The sequence below is a fragment of the Cibotium barometz genome, chromosome 14, assembly GCF_041138505.1.
Source record: "Cibotium barometz isolate CiBa-2024 chromosome 14, ASM4113850v1, whole genome shotgun sequence".
In the NCBI taxonomy this organism is placed as follows: Eukaryota; Viridiplantae; Streptophyta; class Polypodiopsida; order Cyatheales; family Cibotiaceae; genus Cibotium; species Cibotium barometz.
Window position 1 is genome coordinate 17,236,743 of NC_141059.1, and position 20,966 is coordinate 17,257,708.

Sequence of the window (20,966 nt, forward strand, 5' to 3'; positions counted from 1 at the left end):
CAGCCATTCCCCATGTGTGAACAATACTGGAAGCAAGATGTTCACAATACAAGCAATGAATTGCAAAAAGAAGAGAGTAAACAATACTAGTAAATGACACGCAGCTCTGCTCACTTTTTGAAAGTTCCCTCACCAAACCTATGCCAAAGCTCTTTCTTTCTCTCCCAAACCTGCCACACGTAAGACATGGGAGTACTAAAAATGAAAAATAGATATAGATTACTGCTTGTAACCTTCAATTACAAACTAACAGTTGTCCGCCTGCCTATGTGCTCCGGGTAAGGAGATTTGATGGTGATCTAGAGACTCTATACGGTGGACGTCTTGCTTACACACTTGGACAAGGTGGCTACAATGCATTTGAAAAGAAAGGTAAGTTAAAGAGACAATTCCCCTACCATCAAAGAGGTGGTTTTATAAGGAAAAAAAGTTCTCAGCAAGTCAATCATGGATCCACATATGTGTGGTTCATCTCCTTTCCTAAGCAATGCAAATAATCAGCAAGCTAATCAGCATATTGTTTGTACATCAACAAAAAGTCTCTACATTGACTCACAAGAATATAGCTACCCAACTCGCGAAACCTCCAAGGTCACCACTATTGACTCATCACCACAACAAAGTGAGTGCCTGGAAATGTGCATGTGCAGGATGAGTCGTTACAAAACTCTCGATGTACTGAGAACATGACTGCAAGTGTACTATTGTAGATCCGGGGCACAAACATAAGAAGACACTCGTAAGATTGTGTGAACCTTAGTACCGGCACATTATTATCAATTTGCCATAAGCTCAAAGCCGCCACTAAATTTTAAGGAAGACAATGTTTACAAAAGGTATGGCCTTGTGCTTTGCTTTGATATCAGCAGAAAACAAGCTTGTTTTCTGCTGGACCTCTGCACTTCAAAAAATTATGCAACGTTGCTTTCACTGCAATCTCACTCAGGTGGCTATGCATCCGAACTTCAGATCTATAAATGAGTGCATAAAACCAAGAATATCTGGCACCATTCAGATATTTGAGTGTTCTCCAATTACACATAGATCCCTGTTGGCAGGGTGGGGGGAAAGTATTGTACAGAATATGGCCAATGAAAAAGTCATTTTTCATACTAGCATGGCTATCAGGCAGGAATGCGCATAGCCTCTTCAAAAGCTGTCAGTGATGGTTGGCTTCTGTAAATGAAGCAAATCTAAGTACTGCAAACACTCATCATTCCTGTGTTTGAAGGAAGTTGGGAAGTCGCAACCTTACGAGGTCCAAATGCAAACAAATTATTGTACACATCTTGGTCTGCTCCTCAAAATGCAGCCCTTTGTGGATATTCGAACAAAACCAGATCAGGATTGCAGCAATATGCGTGAATCAATTAGCTGCATGTGGTCAGTTGAAATATCTGCAGAGTCAACCATTCCACATCAGTTTCACTTCACCATTGAAAAGTTAAGCTTGAAAAAGCATAAGATTTGCAGGGCTCAACTGAGGTGATGAACTTAGTTTAAGTAAAGTGATTAGCGCCCATCGACTCTCAACAAAAGCTCACCTTGACTTAGCCAAAATCCTGCCTTGCAAGCATCGCATGCCCAACCATAACTAGTCCATTGTCCTGCAGGTGACTGAGCAGCAAGGCATTGCTGATGAACAGAAATTCCGCACCCAATGCACTGCAGATCAGGTGACACTGAGCCATCAAAACAAACTGTACATGGTAATGCTTTTTCTTCTGAAATAGCATTTATGTTTTGGAACAAACTTTCTTCATCCAAAATTTGGCACGCATCTCCTTCAGAAGCTTTTTCTTCTTTAGGGCCCAGAGCAGATGTTCCACAGGATGCAAACAAACCCGTCAAAGGATCCACATCAAAGATTTCATAGCCATCAAAGAATTCAAGCCCATCAACACCCAAGTCCATGGCAAACTCTGCAAGCTCCTCAACCCTATTGTCCTCCGAAGATAAAAGTTCCATAAAAGAAAGAATTGGTTTAGATAGAGTTTCCCCATTTCTAAAACAGTCTCCTGGTACGATCTCTTTAACTGGTGTTGTTCTGCTGTCACCAGAAAACTCCTGAACTTTTTCAGGACCTTCGTGTATGATACAATCAACTTCACTCTGCTCATGGTGCTCCCTGAAACCTGTATCGCATTTGGAATCTTGGACACACTGTTGGAGCCCATCTATGGCCACCTTTGCTGGACCTTCGGCAAGCAACTGAGTTTCCATCAAAGGCTTCACTGTAGCACATTCTGAAGTGACTGTTGTAAGAAAGCATGGAGCAGGAGAAGCCACGTGCTGTGGCTGGTTCTCAACTGCTTCCAACAATGGTAAAGGAGTTCTCTTGGTTTTATAAAGCTCTTCAACCCTGGGACTCCTTCCCTCTACTTCAAACGTTGCAGCACTACATGGAGACATCAAGACCTGTGTACTTTTCTTGGTCATCTTATGCTTTGTGCCATAGGGGCAAGATGGAACAGCTTTTTTCCTACACCTATGACATTTGAATCCCACAACTTCACTAACATTACTTTCAGTTACTCCAACTGCAACTCCATGAAACCACACTGCAAAAGCATCAAGCTCACGTCAATACATCAAAGATAGGTAACTGTCTCTACATGTTAATCACTGTTCTTGTTCAGAAAAGGAGGACAATAATGACTAGATAAAAACCCCCAATAATGGAGGCAGCAAGTGCATCCACTAACATTAACCTCCAGCAGTTACGCTTTACTTAACAATATGATTTGCAAGTCCCTACACTCTCCACACAATAAGAGCACCTAGCCACCACTTTGCTTTGAAAAAGGAAGGGATAATGAAGTCATACAGGGACAATATTCACATTTGATGTAGAGCAGATCCATTCTGTACTGCTGTTGGCAAATAAAGCATTTTGGAATTCCTGGAAATTGTTCATTTCCTTGAACAGGAAATAGCATCTTATTTTCAAAGCGCATTCTGGTCTCCATGCCATTTCTTCTCCAACAAACTCCATCAGAAATGTTGTTCTTTTCAAGGTTCTTAAGCACTGAGTTTGAGGATCTAGCCCAAACCTGAGAATGTTGTTGGTTTAATGAAACACTGACATCCTTCACTTGAGACTGGCTTATAAGAGATTGAGTGAGATGTGATTTTGGCTGAGAAGAGGCACTCTTCTGCTGTTCCAAATCAAGACTAGGGACCATATTCAAGGCTAATTGAGCTTTCCCGTTCTTCAGCACCTCAGAACAGGCACTCAATTGTTGTTTTACCACATTGAAGCCAATGGATTTGTGTCCAGCTACTAGCTTCAAACAGCTACGACACATATATTTCAACTCTTGCCTCCCCACCAAATTTGATGGGACAGTACAATCCTTGTGAAAGGGCTCTGCAGTTGTACGGGCATCAGTTAGGCGAGTAGCTCACGGTCAACATTTGAAATCAAAAAAGCTTCAACAAAGTGTCAACTTCTAAGATTACATGATGAAAATGCATGAAGAATAAAACCTTACCTTTGCATAAATGACACTGCACTGCCATGCTGCCACACAAAACAGTGAACTGTTAGCTACTTGGAAGTTTTTTATTTCCTCAGCTTATTAAAAGTAATCGACATAGCGTACACATACAATGCATAGAAGAAGAAAAAACAATGTGTTCCTCCCTACAATATACCTTTTTACAACCCAAACAATCAAAACTAACTGCAAAGACACACCCTCCCTCCAAAACCCCCTAAACCCACTCTTTTAGTTCCTCCAAGCCAACTTGCCAAAGCACATGCAGGATATCAAAGCTCCGAAGTGTGAAACGCTGCATTAACTATCATCTTAAGCGCACAGCCTAAACCTATTTGTTGTTTTTTTTTAAAAAGACAAATTAAGTTAATGAATACAGGTTACATCTCAAATACCTGTAGAATGATCAAGACTAAGAATGGCAATTGATTGGTCAGCCAAGAGGGCAGGATAGCCAGTGTCATGGGCACACAAATGGGCATGGCTGATCCAAGCTAATCCCTGATTTGGGCAGCAGATAAACGCAGATTTAGGACATGATTAGGGTCTTGTCAGGCACCGGAACAGATCCAAGTGGACATGTATCAAGTCGGCCAGGTGTGGAGAGCCTTGTACTGGTGATTGACAGATTTTTGTCGAAATGACCTGGCTGAGCAGCAGTCGGCCAGGTGATTTAGTGTTCCAAGGTCTATGTAAGGCCAAGTAGAGCTCATTCGTAGATCATCTCCCCCCAGATGGGGCAGGTCATAGATAAGCTTTAGTTTATCTCTTTTGGAAGGCCAAAGGCTACAGAACATAGTGCCCTTTTTGGACCATATGAATATATTGGATACACAGCCATCTCTCTCTCCTCTCTCTATCTATGTTGATTGTTCTTGCATCAAGAGTTCCTATGCAATACCCAAAGCTTCCTCTTGTTACAATGGTATCAGAGCATCAGGCTCAGCTATGCCAAGTGCTGTTGGTGTCCCAAAAGAAGTGCACAGGTCCGTCCAAGGAGAGTAACTCAGCATGTGTCAAGCCCCCAAAAACTGGTTGGTGTTAGGCAAACCCAAGGGGAAGCTTTCATGAGAGTCGGTAGCCTTCAACCATAGTGGTTCACTTGGAGAGATACATGCTGCTTCTTTTATACTTGAGAGGATCCCACTTTTTGCTTTGCTTTCCTCTTTTAACTTTATTCAATAAAATATCACTCAAATAAGACAAACTTTTCCAAAGTTCTTGTGCTTTGCTTTTTCTGGCTCCAGGGCCTTGCTTTTTGGCCCTAGAGCTGCTTTTTGAGAAAGCGGCTTTTTGCTTTTCCGTCCAGCTCAATCTCCCCTTGCCAGAGGTGCCCCTTGCTTGCGGTCAACCCAATTTGACTTTTGGCTTTTCTGTGCTTTTTGACCAAGACTAGTGCTTTTCCTTACGGTCCCTATCTCCATCCCTTCTTCCACCTGTCTAGTGTCCGACAAAGGTTCCATCATGTGAAATGAGCTAGGAGGGCCAAATAGTTACAAATGGCCCAATGGCCACCCACCATACTTATGGAAAGGCTTATCCTCTCCCTCCAAGCGAAACAGGCCCCTGCTTCATGAGGAGGAAAAAGGGAGCAATTTTCAGCATAACCAGTCCACACACTGGCATGGTTTCTTGCTTCTCCACTTCTTGGAACATCCGGGAAATGAGTGCTACACTACTATCCAGCCCTTGGGAGTCCCTTTCAGCTGCTCTCTTGGATATGTACATGCTGAAAATGCTTTGGAGCATTTCTATTGCCGACAATTTAATCAAAAGTTGATTTCATCTCACAAAATCAGAAAATTCAACTGTAAGAGCTTTCACAAATTCTCTTTACCTACTCTACATCCGCATGCTTGACCATTAAGGTCTTCTATGACTCGGCTTGGCACACACATGCTTGTGTATGGATGCCAGTGGAGCTTAGCTGCTTGTGGCAAGACACTACGGATTGGGGAGTAAGGTTCTTCATGACAAAAGCTGTGGAATCAACCTCTACTTCAACAAAACATGTTTGCAAATGTTTTCATTGCATGGATGTCATTCGAAAACTTCCATGTGATGAAGCTTGTATCTTGAGAAATCCTTGTTGATACAAATATCTTACACAGGGTGTCGGCCCTTTCCGGCTCCTATTGTAGTCTCATTTAAATTTCAGCATTGCTATCTCATTTGGTTTTGTGCCATTTCATCTTGTTTATTAGTATTAATAGTTTAAGTGTGTGACATGATTGTGCTCAACCCCTTTTGGGGCAATTACATTGATATCAGAGCCCAGGATCTTCCTCCTTTTTGTGTGGAAGACGATCCTATCTTGCATACACTAACTGTTAGTGCTTTTAAACATTATGGCAAGTCATACAGGTAGTGGAGTGAATGTATACTCAAGAAGGTAAGCCCGTGGGGAACAGGTTGTCGAAGATGTACACAATGGAACCCATGCAAATGATGGATTTCTATATTCCACCTGTAAAGCACTCAGATGTTATCTTGGAGATGCCATGGTTCCACAGGAAGAGAGCTATTATCCAGATTCCCGAAAAGGACTTTCTTTTAAGAATAAGAATAAGGATATCACTATTGTAGCAAAGAAGACGAGAGATACCATCCCTATTGTATCCCATGTATCTATTTCCAAAGCAATGAAGTCTTCCATCTTCACGTATATGATGTTTGTAAAAGATAAGAGTGAAGGCTCAGTGAAAGATTTGAACTCTCTTGAGAGGGAGAGACTACAGTTTCTAGAGGGATACAAGGATTACACGGATGTTATTCCAAGAGAGTTGCCTCCTGAGCCACCAAAGGATCATGTGATAGAGTTGATTCCAGGGAGTTCACCCCCGAATCGACCTCCTTACCGTATGAGTGCAGTACAACAAGAAGAGATTATGACACAAGTACAAGACTTGCTATCAAAGGGGTTGATACAGCCTAGTTCTTCACCCTTTTGTTCTCCATTGTTTCTAAAACAGAAGGATGGCTCATTCAAAATGTGCGTGGACTACAGAGCCTTGAACAAGATTACAATCAAGAATCGCTTTCCTATACCAAGGGTTAATGATATATTGGATCGGCTGGAAGGCGCGGCATTCATTAGTTGGATTGGCTTGAAGAGTGGCTATCATCAAATTCGGATCGAGCCACAGGATATTCACAAGACTGTCTTCCATACCACTTTGAGTATTTGGTAATGCCTTTTGGACTCATAAATGCTCCTACTACCTTCAACCGCATGATGGATCACATCTTTAGACCATATCAGAAGTATACAAACACTTTCTTTGATGACATCATTGTGTTTTCCAAGACCGAAGTGGAACACAGTGAGCATTCACCTAAGGCATTTCAAGAGTTGCAAAAGCACAAGTTGTTCATCAATGGAATTGGAAGAAATACATTACTTTGGACATATTACAGAAGGTTCATTAGAAACTTTGCCACCATTGTTGCTCCATTGCATTTAAAATCTAGCTAGACATATTATTATTTTGGGCATGAACAAGTGGACAATAGGAGACGCCTAGGAAAAACTTGGGCTACAAGTCTGGGAAAAGCGTTGTTGGGACTCTCACACAGAGTAGGGTTTCCTACAGATTAGAGTTAGCTACAAAAACAGGAAGCTCAGAGAGAGAGAGAGAGACACACAAAGTGTGTGGTTGATTACAAATGCAAGTCAACTCTTGCATGTGAATCACATCCATATAATATCCAAGTACAAAAGTTATATGAATAGAGTGTCCTTTCACACTTGATATCCAAGGGGAAAAACCACATGCTTGCAGCTTTATGCATACAATGATTCGGATTGGACTGGTGATTATGATACCAGGCAATCCACCAATGGGAATTGCTTTTTCCTTGGCAGTTCATGCATATCTTGGTTCAGCAAAAAGCAACCCATTGTTGCCACATCTACTTGTGAGGTTGAGTACAGAGCAGTCTTCACAGCTACAGTAGATTGTGTATGGTTGAGGAGATTACTGGCTAATCTTCATGAGTGTCAACAGACACCCACCACCCATCTCACCGATAGCCAGAGTGATATGGCCGTGGCACGAAATCCCGTATTTCATACACTTACCAAGCACATTGAGATTCATTATCACTATGTGAGAGAGATTACATGCAAGGGAGATCAATTTATCTTACTGCCCTACACAGGATAATGTTGCATATATGTTCACGAAGGCTTTACCTCGAGAGAAGTTTGAAGCTTTCCGCAAAACTTTGGCCTTACTCTCATACAGAGAGTGATCTGCTACCTTATACAAGTTCACACTTACACTACAGGGGGGATTTGTGAGCATATGCTCACTTATAGTAGTGCTACATGTAAACAGGGCTCAACCAAGGGCACTTTTTCCCCTAGGATAGAACAAACCAAGATCCAAGGTACCTTAAAGATAACGGAAAATGCGTTTAACTACTTGCCAATGCTTTGTGCCTGGATTGTGCATGAATTTGCTCAACAGAGACACCCCAAAAGATATGTCAGGCCTCCTATTACACAAGTAAATGAGGCATCCCACTGCCTGGCTGTAAATACCAACCTCAAAAGACTCACCAATATCATGCATAGTAAGCCATACACTTGGTTCTACTAGAGTAGAAATTGGCTTACATTCTTCCATGTGAAACCTTTTTAGCAAACTTTTTATGTACTTAGTTTGCTGCATAACAATGCCATCATCCCTATGCATAAACCGTATGCCCAAATAGTAGTGTAAAGGCCCCAAATCTAACATATCAAATTCAGCTTTCAAATCAAGCTTGAAATCTTAAATTTGTTCTTTTTTAGTCCCTGTTATGAGAATGTCATCTACATACAAGATGACAATGAGAATATCGGCACCAATTTTCTTCGCATACAATGTGCTTTCAACTGGACTATTCACATAACCCTGGCTGGTTAGATGAGCATGTATTTTTCCATACCAAGCTCTTGGAGCTTGCTTTAACCCATACAATGCATTGTGTAACCTACATACTTTATGTTCCTCGCCAAGAACTCAAAACAAATGGGCTGATTTACATACACTTCCTCCTGTAAATCCCCATTTAAGAATGCAATTTTGATGTCCAACTAATGCACTTTCCATCCTTTATGTGCAACCAATGCATTCACTAATCAGATTGTAGTCATCCTCAAAGTAGAAGCAAAAGTCTCCTCATAATCTATTCCTTTTTTCTAAGAATAGCTTTTAGCCACAAGTCTTGCTTTGTACCTGTCAACAGTACCATCAAGCTTCCTTTTGACTTTGTACACCCACTCTGTTCCAATGACATTCTTGCCTTTCGGCAAGTCCACAAGATCCCATGTATTGTTCTTCATGATAGAAGAGATACCCAGTGCTCATTCTCCTCTGCTTCTTCATAAGAAGAAGGCTCTTCTGAGTCAAAGAGACCACCCATGGCTAATGCAGACTCCCCATGATGCATATTCAATGCATGGCTGGAACTAGCCCTTGTTCTACCTGTCAATGGAGCTGTAAGTTTGCTATCTTGCAAAGTTTTCAGTAACTATCTTGGCACCGACTTGGCTATGTCTATGGCTGTTTGCTCTTCCCTGACAAGATCTTCAACTTCTTCCATACAAGGGGGCTGAATTGTTGGCTGTTCCACGTGTTCTACATGAGGATTTTCCTATGCAAGGACTAGCTGATCTGAATTCCCTCCTAATTGCAATGGGTAATAGCCCATCAAACATGTCCTATATGCCATGTAGTCCTATGAAAGGACATCAGCCAAGCTTTTCTTTTGATGTATGGAGTGACTCTGCTATATCATGACTTCTATACAAGCTGTACATGGGCTGAACTGAATTTTCACCGAATATCACATCTCTACTGACAAAAATCTAACGTGTTGCTCGATTATAAAGGCAGTATCCTTTGCTCTCATTGTTGTAGCCCACAAAAATGCATTTTATTGCTTTGTCATCTAGCTTTGTTCTGAGTTGTTCTAACACATGTGCATATGCCAAAACACCCAAATATACGCATATAATCCACTTTTGGCTTTCGGCTATACCAAGCCTCAAATGGTGTTATGGTCTTCAAAGCTTTCGTCGGCGGACACATGTTCAACACATGAGTTGCACACATTATAGCTTCCATCCAAAAATTGTGAGGCAACTTCTTTGCTTTCACCATGCGTCTTGCCATCTCCATGAGAGATCTGTTTTTCCTCTCAGCTACACCATTCTACCGTGGAGTGTAAGGCACAGTACATTGGTGTTTGATGCCCTTTTGAAGCATATAATCCTTGAATGCATTGACATGTATTCTCCACCTCTATCTGAGCGGAGTGTTTGGACTTTACATCCACACATATTTTCAGTCATTACTAGAAAGCATGTAAACACCTCTACTTTCGCTTTGAAGGGGTAAAGCCAAGCAAACCTGGAGTAGTCATCAATGAATGTGACAAAATAAAGATGCCCCCCTATGGATGGTGTCCGCATTGGACCACATACATCACTGTGTATGAGCTGTAAAATATTTTTAGCTCTAACAGCTCCATCCTTGGGGAATGGTTTTCGATGCATCTTTTCCAAAATACACCCCTCACATACATGTCTTGTTGGAGACTCAAGTGGCAGCATATTATCAACCATATGATGCTTCTACAAAAGCATCAAACTCTGAAAATTTACATGCCCAAAACGAGCATGCCAAAGCTCTACATCATGCAGAGCGGGCAGCCACTGTATGTGCATCATAAGTACGCTTGTCATAGTTGTCCATCTTATACAAGCCATTGTATCATGTTCCAGAAGTGACTATTTCATAACCCTTTGATGGGTCTTTCACCAAACACTTACCATCTTAAAATTCAATCTTTAAACCTTGGTCATTTATGGCTGAGACGAAGAGCAGATTTTTCTTTATCCCTAGAACATACAACACTTTTGTCATACATATATTTGCACCATTGGTTGCAACAAGTATGACATTGCCAATTCCCTTTACTAGATAAGTGGTATGATCTGCACATGATACAGTGCGGCCATTAGAAGCATAAACCAAGTGCTGAATGTGCTGAAATACATTTTTGCATGAAGTGATGTGGCTCGATGCACCACTATCAAAATACCATGATACATCATGTCTGTCAGGTGCAATGCAAGACATATCATTCCCTAAAGCACTTTGTGTGTCACTAGTGTACATGTGACCAAAAAAGTGCTCTCTTCCTCACTTACATTAGCCGATTGCTTTGCTTTGTCAACAAAAGAGTCTGCTTCTGCATTGCCTGCATCTTTCTTCTTCTCTTTTGCAATCCGCTTTCTACATTCATTGATGTAGTGGCCAGGCTTATGACAGTAGTGACATTTGCCTTTCTTTTTAGACTTGTTTGCATCCCCTTTGTCAAACTTTTCACCACCGGAAGAGGGTTGTCCATGACCAACCTTACAAGATTGGTGTCCCCTGTCCCTAAAGCTCTTTGCTTTATCCTTATCCTTGAATGTAAATGCTTTGTCTCCACCACGATTGCTAGATAGGTTTGCTCTTGTTTGCTCTTCTTGCAAGAGTAAACCCACCAGCTCTTCAAAAGTGATGGGATTAGCAGAGAGGTTGAGAGAGGTGTGTGAGTCCAAATAGGAGGGTGGTAAAGAATTAAGAGTGTTGAAGACCAACTGTCTGTCTGGGATAACCTCATCAATGTTGAGAAATTGTTCCTGCAAATCTTTCACTTTGGTGAGGTGATCTGACATGGAGTCATCCTCATCCATAGAAAGAAGATCCAATTGCCTCTTCAAGTAGGCAACTCTTGCCTCGTTGCGTACCTGATACATTGCTTCCGAAGTGTCCCATGCAAGCTTCGATGTCTTGCAAGACCGAATGTGTGGAATAATAGACCTTTTTACTAAAAGGACTATCAAGGACACGGCCTGTGCATCCCTGGAGTCCCATCTCTTCTGCTCTGGTGTGGGAGCAAGTTCTACTTCAGGAGCTCTTGGCTGTATGGTAAGTGGATGTGTGTCGTCACCACACACGATGCCCCAAAGCCCTTTGGCTACCAGCAAGTTACAGATCATGAAACTCCACAAGTAGTAGTTTGATTGTAACGGGAGGCGGACGCGTGTATTGGAATCGTATAAATGTGAACAAGATTCTGAGAACTAAACAATTGAGCATTACAACCACAAAGCTGAAAATGACAGTACACCACATAAAGGGGCCGATGATAGGCTGACCCCCCCCCTTTAGGTTATATTACCAAAAGAGTCTGCAAAGTACAAGATTATGGGTGCCTGGGGATTCACCACCAGCCTGCACCTGATTCTTCCAAATACATCATGTATGAATACATCTCAAACAAGAGAATCTGTAGGTACATCCGCCCTACACACAGGTACATCCGCCCTGCACAAGCCTCTTCACAGGTACATCCGCCCTGCACAAGAGTATCACAATCCTCACAGGTACTCCGCCCTGCACAGGATGTAAATGGATCTTTAGGCCCTGTTTCCACGCGAGAAACTGATCCGGAAACCTGTGTTCTCCGCGAGCAAGTGTTCCCAATGCTTGCCCTAAACACCTGTTACACCAGGAATCCTTGAGACACATCCATGCTCACATATTCCATTGCTGTCCGGCCTGTTTTATGCAATAACCAGTCCAAAACAGCAACTTTCCATCGCGAGAAATCCACCTGTAAAGGGTCCTACAGCCCTGTGGAGGTCCCTAGAGCTGTCCTGTATTGTCCAAGTTGACTTTGGACACCTGTAACCAGCCCAAAACTCGCAATAACCAAAAAATACAGGTCTGAAATTTACCAACCAGCCCTTTAGAAGAGTGTGGGGATCATTATCCAAGCTTGTGTGAGTCCGGGAAGCAAGCAACCAGCCCTGTAGCAACTCCCAAAGCTTCAATCAGCTCTCCAATGTGTTGAATATGAATAAAACAGCCCAAATGGCCTCTTGAAGGAGGCGCCTTTCTCCAGTGCCACCTATGGTGCTTGGTGGGTACACATACAGGCTGACAAGTGTCCCCATAAGGTGTCCAGGTAGGTGTCCAGCCCATAGTGCTCCATTTGTCCTGTTTGTATAAGTTTAGGTCCAACCAAATGGGAAATGGCCATAAGCTGTCCGGACTTCATTAATTTTGGTCCAACCAAATGCGAACGCATTATAAGTTGTCCGGCCACTTATTAATGAGTGTGGACCTGCAAACCAATAAACTTTAGTAGTAAATGAAATAAGCTGTAAATTGAGTGTGGACGCACTTACCACCTGCAAAACCCATAAGCCCACAGTTTTTGGCCCAAACAGGTGTGCACACACGCGTCCACAAGGTGCCCGGGCGTCCCCGGTCCCTCGGGCTTCACAAGCCAAAATAACAAGCATTGTCCAGGCAGCAAGACAATGTCACACAAAGTAAAATAAAGTTATGACATGCATCATTTATGCATTGTGCACATGTAAACTTGGAGAACCACCTATCATCATTCTTGTACTTGAAAATATTCCGCCTGCCATCATAACACACTAAGTGTGCATGGCCGGAATCCACACGGGCACCGCCCGAAAGTCCACAAATATCCTGCCATGTCCTTGGACTCTTATGCATCCACTCATATGATCCATACACATGCCCAGGTATAATACATACATGCATCCGCATGTTTCTAGGCCTGACACGCATCCGCATGTCCCTAGAATATAGGGATTTGTGACATCCCCCCGGCTTCTAATCAGTTGACCGCAACTGAAAAGCCTCCAGATAGGCCTTCAAAAGATCTGGGTAATCCTCGAAGTAGGCCTCATCCATCCATTTCGCATCCAAAGCTGAATAATTCTTGAACTTCACAAGGTACCTACGAACAAGTTTGCCTCCCGCAAGCTTTCGTTCCTTGTGAAAAACAATTTGTTCAGGTTGAAGACTCTCTTCCAGCTCATCCACCTCGGGTGGGTCTTCCAAAACCGGCTCAAACGGTGTCGGTCCCACATAAGGTCTCAATAGGCTCACATGAAAAGCATTATGCATGTTCCAATGATCTGGGAGTACAAGCCGAAATGCAACATCATTGATCTTCTCCAAGATCTGAAAAGGTCCATAGTACCTGTTGGAAAGTTTAGGATACTTTCCCTCTTTTCCTGGCCTCTTCCGAAGGCGTGCCTTTTCAAATTTCAGCAAGACCCAATCACCTTGTTTGAATTGTACATCCCTTCTATGCTTATCAGCTGCCTTTTTATTCTTGGTTTGAGACCTCTCTATGGCTGTCCGTACCTGTGCAAATGCAGTATCCAAGTCTCTGACATACTCATCTGCTGCAAAAATCTCATCCTTTGTACGAAGGATGGGTGGTAGTACCACCTTGCCATAGATAATCTCAAAGGGCGCCTTACCCGTAGAAGTATGTACCATATTGTTGTAGGCAAACTCCACAAGTGGCAAATACTTCTCCCAATCCGACTTGCGGTCGGATACATAAGATTTCAGCAAGTCGAGGACGGCTGAATTTGCTATTTCACTTTGCCCATCTGTCTGTGGATGGTAAGCTGATGAGAAGTTCAGCTTTGTACCCATATTGTCAAACAATGCGCGCCAAAATAAACTTGTGGTTCTAGGATCTCTATCCCCCACAATAGATTTAGGCATGCCATGGTGTTTGAATATCTGTGCCAAAAACATCCTAGCCATATGATCTGGCTTTATTGTCTTGCGCACGGGAATGAAATGTGCTTGCTTGCTAAACCTGTCAATAATGGTCCAAATAGCATCATTTCCCTGTGGCGTCCTTGGCAAATCCATAATGAAATCCATAGCAATGCTTTCCCATGGTTCATTTGGTATAGGCAAAGGTTGAAGCAATCCAGGTGCTTTATGTCTATCAAATTTGACCTTTTGACATACCATACATTCACGTACATATGCTTCAATATCCTTGCGAATATGTGGCCAAAAGAAATACCTCTCCAAAGCTTGTGCTGTGGCCAAAATGCCTCTATGACCTGCATATGGAGGAGCATGGCACTCATCCATAACCTTATGGCGAAGGTTCTTTACCACACACATACGATTTTGCATCATGAGATATCCATCTCTTATGACATAAGATGGGACAGCAATACCCTCTTGCAAATCAGCCCATACATGTGCAAAATCCTCATCCAAATGATAAGTATTACGCATATCCGATAAGTCCTCATGGTATGCAACTGTAATAGCATGAACCTGTGGTCGTCTAGATAAGGCATCTGCCACCACATTCTTTTTCCCTGGAGTGTGTAAAATCTGAAAATGAAACATTGAGAGGAAATTTGCCCATCTCATATGCTTCTCTGAGAGCTTACTTTGAGTCAAAAAGTATCTCAAACTTTGATGATCAGTTTTGACCATAAAATCAGCCCCTAAAAGATAGTGTTTCCAAATAGTAAGGGCATGAATTACAGCCAACAACTCCTTCTCATAAACCTGTAAGTGAAGCTCTGCATGTTGCAAGCATCTGCTCTCATAGGCAATGGCATGTCCTTCTTGGTTCAAAACAGCCCCTATGCAGTCCCCACATGCATCACATTCCACCACAAAAGGTTTGTGCAAATCCGGAATAATGAGCACCGGTCCCGAGATGATTGCACTCTTCAACTTTTGAAAGGCATCTCTCTGTTCTTGTGTCCATTTAAAGATTGCTTTCTTCTTCGTTAAATCATGTAACGGAGCGGCAATGAAAGCAAAATGCTTGACGAACCTCCTGTAGTAAGCACATAAACCAAGGAAGCTCCTCACTTCATGGACTGATTTTAGCTCGGGCCATTCTTGCATGGTTTGTATCTTTGCGGGATCCATGCGCACACCATCCTTTGATACAATGTGACCAAGATAGTGAATCTCTGGGAGGAAGAATTCACTCTTTTTTGCATTTATGTAGAGCTGATTTTCCTTAAGCTCTTTAAACACAATAGCCAGGTGCTCACGATGTTGGGCTTCATTCTTTGAGAATACAATAATGTCGTCAAAGAATATACCTGTGAACTTTCTATGCTTTCTGAACACCCTGTCCATCATCCTGTTGAAGGTAGCGGGTGCATTTGTAAGGCCAAAAGGCACCACCAAAAACTCATAAAGACCAAAGGCTGTCCTGAATGCAGTCTTGTGTACATCTTGAGGTGCCACTCTCACTTGATGATATCCACTCTTGAGGTCTATTCGGCTGAAACATGCCGAACCTTCAAGCTTGTCCAAGATGTCATCAATGCGCGGAATGGGAAACCGATTCTTGATGGTTATCTTATTGAGGGCACGGTAATCAACACACATCCTGTAAGTACCATCCTTCTTTTGAACAAGAAGTACCGGCGAGCAATATGGCGAGGAACTAGGTCGAATCAAACCCTTTTCCAAAAGTTCATTCACCTGTGCCATAATCTCTTCTTGTTGACTAGCACTCACCCTGTATGGTGGCCTATTAGGTGGAGAGCTACCGGGAATTAGATCTATGCAATGATCTTCCGGCCTCTCTGGTGGCAACCTTGCTGGTAAAGCATTTGCAAAACAATCTTTGAACTCATTCAAAAAGTTAAGCTTGTCTTGATCTAATGCACTAACATCAACATTAGAATGTTCAATGGTATCACGTACAAAAACCAAGTAAGAACAAGCTGATTTCTTTATTGCCTTATTAATTTGTACATGGCTTACAAGAGGTATGGTACTTCCAGTAGTACCAGCATCTATAGAGTGCTCACGGCCTCTATGTACAAAGCTGATTTTCTTCTCTTTGTAAGCCTTAACAGGCTCTAAACGGTGATGCCAGGGCATCCCCAACAAAACATCACAACCTGTAAGAGGAGCCACTAGAAAGCTCTCATAGTCGAGGTAGTCCTGTATATGTACACGGAGCTTACCAATGACCGGAGTTACATCAACCTGTTTGCCCTCAAAGGCGGCATCTGCATTCATTTGCATTCCCATGTCTTCCACATTAAGACCTATGGCGGCAGCCATCTGTACGGATATAAAGTTATCTGTGGAAGCATCATCAAAAAGAAACAAAGCGGGCTGATCCTTCAATTTGCCCCAAGCCTTGCATATGACTCTACTCTTGGGCTCATGCCCTGTATTACCCTGCACATCGGGTACAACATTCACAAGAGGCTTTTGCACATTAGGCTCAGCATTCTTAGGATTCTGTGGGCATTTAGGATATATATGATCTTTACTGCCACACTTAAAGCATTTTCCAGCCTTCCTGTACTCTTCCAATTGCTGTTTTGAGAGCCCAAAATTGTGGCGTTTACCCCCCGGCTTCTTTTCGGAGTCATCCTTTGCATCTCGGCCATCTTTGGGAGCATTCTTAGGTGGCTGTCCACCCTTTTTCTGGTCATAACCAGCCCTGAATTTGCTCTTGTTTTGACCTGCAAATGGCTTATTTGTGGGTGCTTTTATGTGCAAGTTCTCCGCAATCATGGCTGAGTGTATAAGCTCTTGTATGGTCTTATTTGGGTACACTCCCAAGCTTTGTTGGATGATGTGATGGAGCCCCGATTCAAACTTTCTCTTCTTCTCGTCCTCTCCAATCTTCATGAAGGGAGTAACCTTGAGAAGGACTTTCCAAAACTTTGCTATGTATGAAGCAACGGACTCTCCCTCATCTTGGGACAGCCAATCCCACTCCTTGCGTACATCCTTTGCAAAGTTTGGTGGTAAGAATTGATCATAAAACTGAATTTTGAAAGAAGACCAAATTGGGGCAGCACTTCCATCAAGTATTTTTGCAAGCCACCAATCACTTGCCGTATCCTTGAGATGCATTCCCACATGCCTGAGCATAGACTTTTCCGAAAAGTCTTCATTGCAAAAAGCTATCTCAAACTGTCTGATGAAAGCAAGTGCTTTGGTAGAGTCCATCCGTCCCTGAAAGTTTTCAAACTTTACATCCTTGTCACCGGACTTGAACTCTCGAGGCTTGAGTCACACTCTCCAGATGAGTGGAAAGCTCAACACGAGAACGGACATGTCTTCTTGGAGCAAAGCGGGAATGAGTAGAGGATCCCTCATCCTTACTCTTCTCTTGACCTGCATCAAGCCTAGCACCAGGGACTCTTGTCCTTTCAGCATTTGGCACTTGCTGTGCTCTTTCTGCTTGTTGTGCATCATGTGCATCATGTGCATCACCACGGGCAGCCATGAGGGGTGGCTTCTTGAAAGCCAAACTACCATCTGCTTCAGTGTATACATCACCCTTAACCATTAGGTATGCAAGTGCAAGCTCTCGGGGTTTCTCAACATCCATTTCCTTTGCAATTGCTTCAAAAGTGACTTCATGGACCGAAGCCTTTGCCTTCGCAGCCAACACCCTTTGTACATCCGGGTCATTTTTCAATGACCTAAGCTCTTCGGTTTCAGCCCTATAGCGTCGCACTTGACGCCTCAAAGATTCCAAATCAGAATGCATAGTGTCATGAGTACCTGCATCTCCATAGACATCATTGCCTGCAGCATCTCTTGCATCCTTTGTACCATGAAATTCACGGTCCTGTGTGTTCTCCACACTGTCAGAAATGTGGCTGTCCATGACACTCAAATCAGGTCACCACTTATGATTCCAAGCCTCAGACCGTTTTCCAATGAGGGGAAAAACTGAGCTCTGATACCAATGTAACAGGAGGCGGACGCGTGTATTGAAATCGTATAAATGTGAACAAGATTCTGAGAACTAAACAATTGAGCATTACAACCACAAAGCTGAAAATGACAGTACACCACATAAAGGGGCCGATGATAGGCTGACCCCCCCCCTTTAGGTTATATTACCAAAAGAGTCTGCAAAGTACAAGATTATGGGTGCCTGGGGATTCACCACCAGCCTGCACCTGATTCTTCCAAATACATCATGTATGAATACATCTCAAACAAGAGAATCTGTAGGTACATCCGCCCTACACACAGGTACATCCGCCCTGCACAAGCCTCTTCACAGGTACATCCGCCCTGCACAAGAGTATCACAATCCTCACAGGTACTCCGCCCTGCACAGGATGTAAATGGATCTTTAGGCCCTGTTTCCACGCGAGAAACTGATCCGGAAACCTGTGTTCTCCGCGAGCAAGTGTTCCCAATGCTTGCCCTAAACACCTGTTACACCAGGAATCCTTGAGACACATCCATGCTCACATATTCCATTGCTGTCCGGCCTGTTTTATGCAATAACCAGTCCAAAACAGCAACTTTCCATCGCGAGAAATCCACCTGTAAAGGGTCCTACAGCCCTGTGGAGGTCCCTAGAGCTGTCCTGTATTGTCCAAGTTGACTTTGGACACCTGTAACCAGCCCAAAACTCGCAATAACCAGAAAATACAGGTCTGAAATTTACCAACCAGCCCTTTAGAAGAGTGTGGGGATCATTATCCAAGCTTGTGTGAGTCCGGGAAGCAAGCAACCAGCCCTGTAGCAACTCCCAAAGCTTCAATCAGCTCTCCAATGTGTTGAATATGAATAAAACAGCCCAAATGGCCTCTTGAAGGAGGCGCCTTTCTCCAGTGCCACCTATGGTGCTTGGTGGGTACACATACAGGCTGACAAGTGTCCCCATAAGGTGTCCAGGTAGGTGTCCAGCCCATAGTGCTCCATTTGTCCTGTTTGTATAAGTTTAGGTCCAACCAAATGGGAAATGGCCATAAGCTGTCCGGACTTCATTAATTTTGGTCCAACCAAATGCGAACGCATTATAAGTTGTCCGGCCACTTATTAATGAGTGTGGACCTGCAAACCAATAAACTTTAGTAGTAAATGAAATAAGCTGTAAATTGAGTGTGGACGCACTTACCACCTGCAAAACCCATAAGCCCACAGTTTTTGGCCCAAACAGGTGTGCACACACGCGTCCACAAGGTGCCCGGGCGTCCCCGGTCCCTCGGGCTTCACAAGCCAAAATAACAAGCATTGTCCAGGCAGCAAGACAATGTCACACAAAGTAAAATAAAGTTATGACATGCATCATTTATGCATTGTGCACATGTAAACTTGGAGAACCACCTATCATCATTCTTGTACTTGAAAATATTCCGCCTGCCATCATAACACACTAAGTGTGCATGGCCGGAATCCACACGGGCACCGCCCGAAAGTCCACAAATATCCTGCCATGTCCTTGGACTCATATGCATCCACTCATATGATCCATACACATGCCCAGGTATAATACATACATGCATCCGCATGTTTCTAGGCCTGACACGCATCCGCATGTCCCTAGAATATAGTGATTTGTGACATTGATCCATCCAACTTGTCCTCCTAGGTGAGCACACCAAATACATCTGTAGCATTTTGAGCCATGTAGACAAAATACACCTACAAGCAAACCAAGCACCAATGTGCCCTGCCAAGCAACCAGATGTCATGTGCAAAGTTTTGCCTGCAACCTCAAGCAAGTATAAACCTGCACCAAATTGTCCAAGTACACTCAATGTGTATACATATGTGACAAATCATTGCTATAAGGCCCTGTTACATGCTCCAAACTGAAAAGCCCCAATTTTTATGCACTGCAATTGCTCCAAAGTGCACTCAATCGCCCAATTTTCACAAAAGCCCCAATTTTTATGTGCTGCAATTGCTTCAATGTGCAGTCAATTGCCCAATTTTCACAAAAGCCCCAAAATTCTGCAGCTGAAAGACACTCAATTTACTGATTTTGACCTCAATTTGAAAAACCCCTGAATTCCTAGGAAAGCAACATGTCCAATTTTGCATCAAAATTAAAAACTCCCAAATTCTTCACACAACATTTCCCTTAATGTGCATCGAATTGCTCTAAAATATCAAAAAAGCCCCAAATTTATGTACCTGCACATTGAGTAAACTGTAACTTGTATATTATAGTACTTTATATCTGCATTTCACTCTCATTGAGAGGGAGTGGGAGCCGCCAAGTGCAAGGAGTACACAAAACAGGTGAGGGAGCCAGCTTCACATTTGAGAGTGAAGCACGCGAAATCGAATCTGTTATTGTTTAGGGTAGCAGGGTATTGTCGGGGACCACTGATGGGACTACAAACGGTTTGGTCGGACGACAGACGGGCGGGTGATGGCGGCGACGCCGAGGGGCTGCATGCGAACAAGCGGGTCACGACATGGCAAATGTCGAGCAGTAGGCAAGAGCAGCAAGTTTGGACTGTCGACAAAGGCCCACCGAATGTTGGGGCTGTCGAAAGAAGCGTATTGCCAGAAGAAGCAAAAGCCAACGACGTTGGCGAGCAACAGTCTTGCTAGAGATGAAGATGGCGAGCTGTAGACGAACAGACGACAAAGTCGAGTTGCAGTCAAATGGCGACTTGCATCGACTGTTGGCACCGGCAACAGACGGAATCATTGCAAGACATATGTAGCCCAAAAAAACACAGAATTCCGACGGATGCCACCTAAGCCACAAGTGCGGCTGAGCGCCGCCATGCCACGCCTGCTATGGTGACAGCACCGCCGGTTGCCCGGGTGGAGGCAGAGCTCTGCTTGTGGA

The 20,966-nt window shown here is 43.3% G+C and overlaps 1 protein-coding gene across 2 annotated transcripts in view; it reads right to left on the reverse strand.

The window, feature by feature from the left end:
* Positions 1 to 787: 787 nt before the first annotated feature.
* LOC147631718 (DDT domain-containing protein PTM-like) overlaps positions 788 to 20,966 on the reverse strand; it is a 74,346-nt gene continuing 54,167 nt past the window's right edge. For both annotated transcript variants that reach the window (XM_086808230.1, XM_086808229.1), the window contains 4 exons: positions 3,495 to 3,523; positions 2,828 to 3,370; positions 1,545 to 2,561; positions 788 to 1,397 (listed from right to left, as the gene is read on the reverse strand). In XM_086808230.1, the coding sequence (XP_086664356.1) occupies positions 1,342 to 1,397; positions 1,545 to 2,561; positions 2,828 to 3,370; positions 3,495 to 3,523 (1,645 nt within the window). In that variant the 3' untranslated portion in view covers positions 788 to 1,341. The remainder of the gene's footprint in view (positions 1,398 to 1,544; positions 2,562 to 2,827; positions 3,371 to 3,494; positions 3,524 to 20,966) is intronic.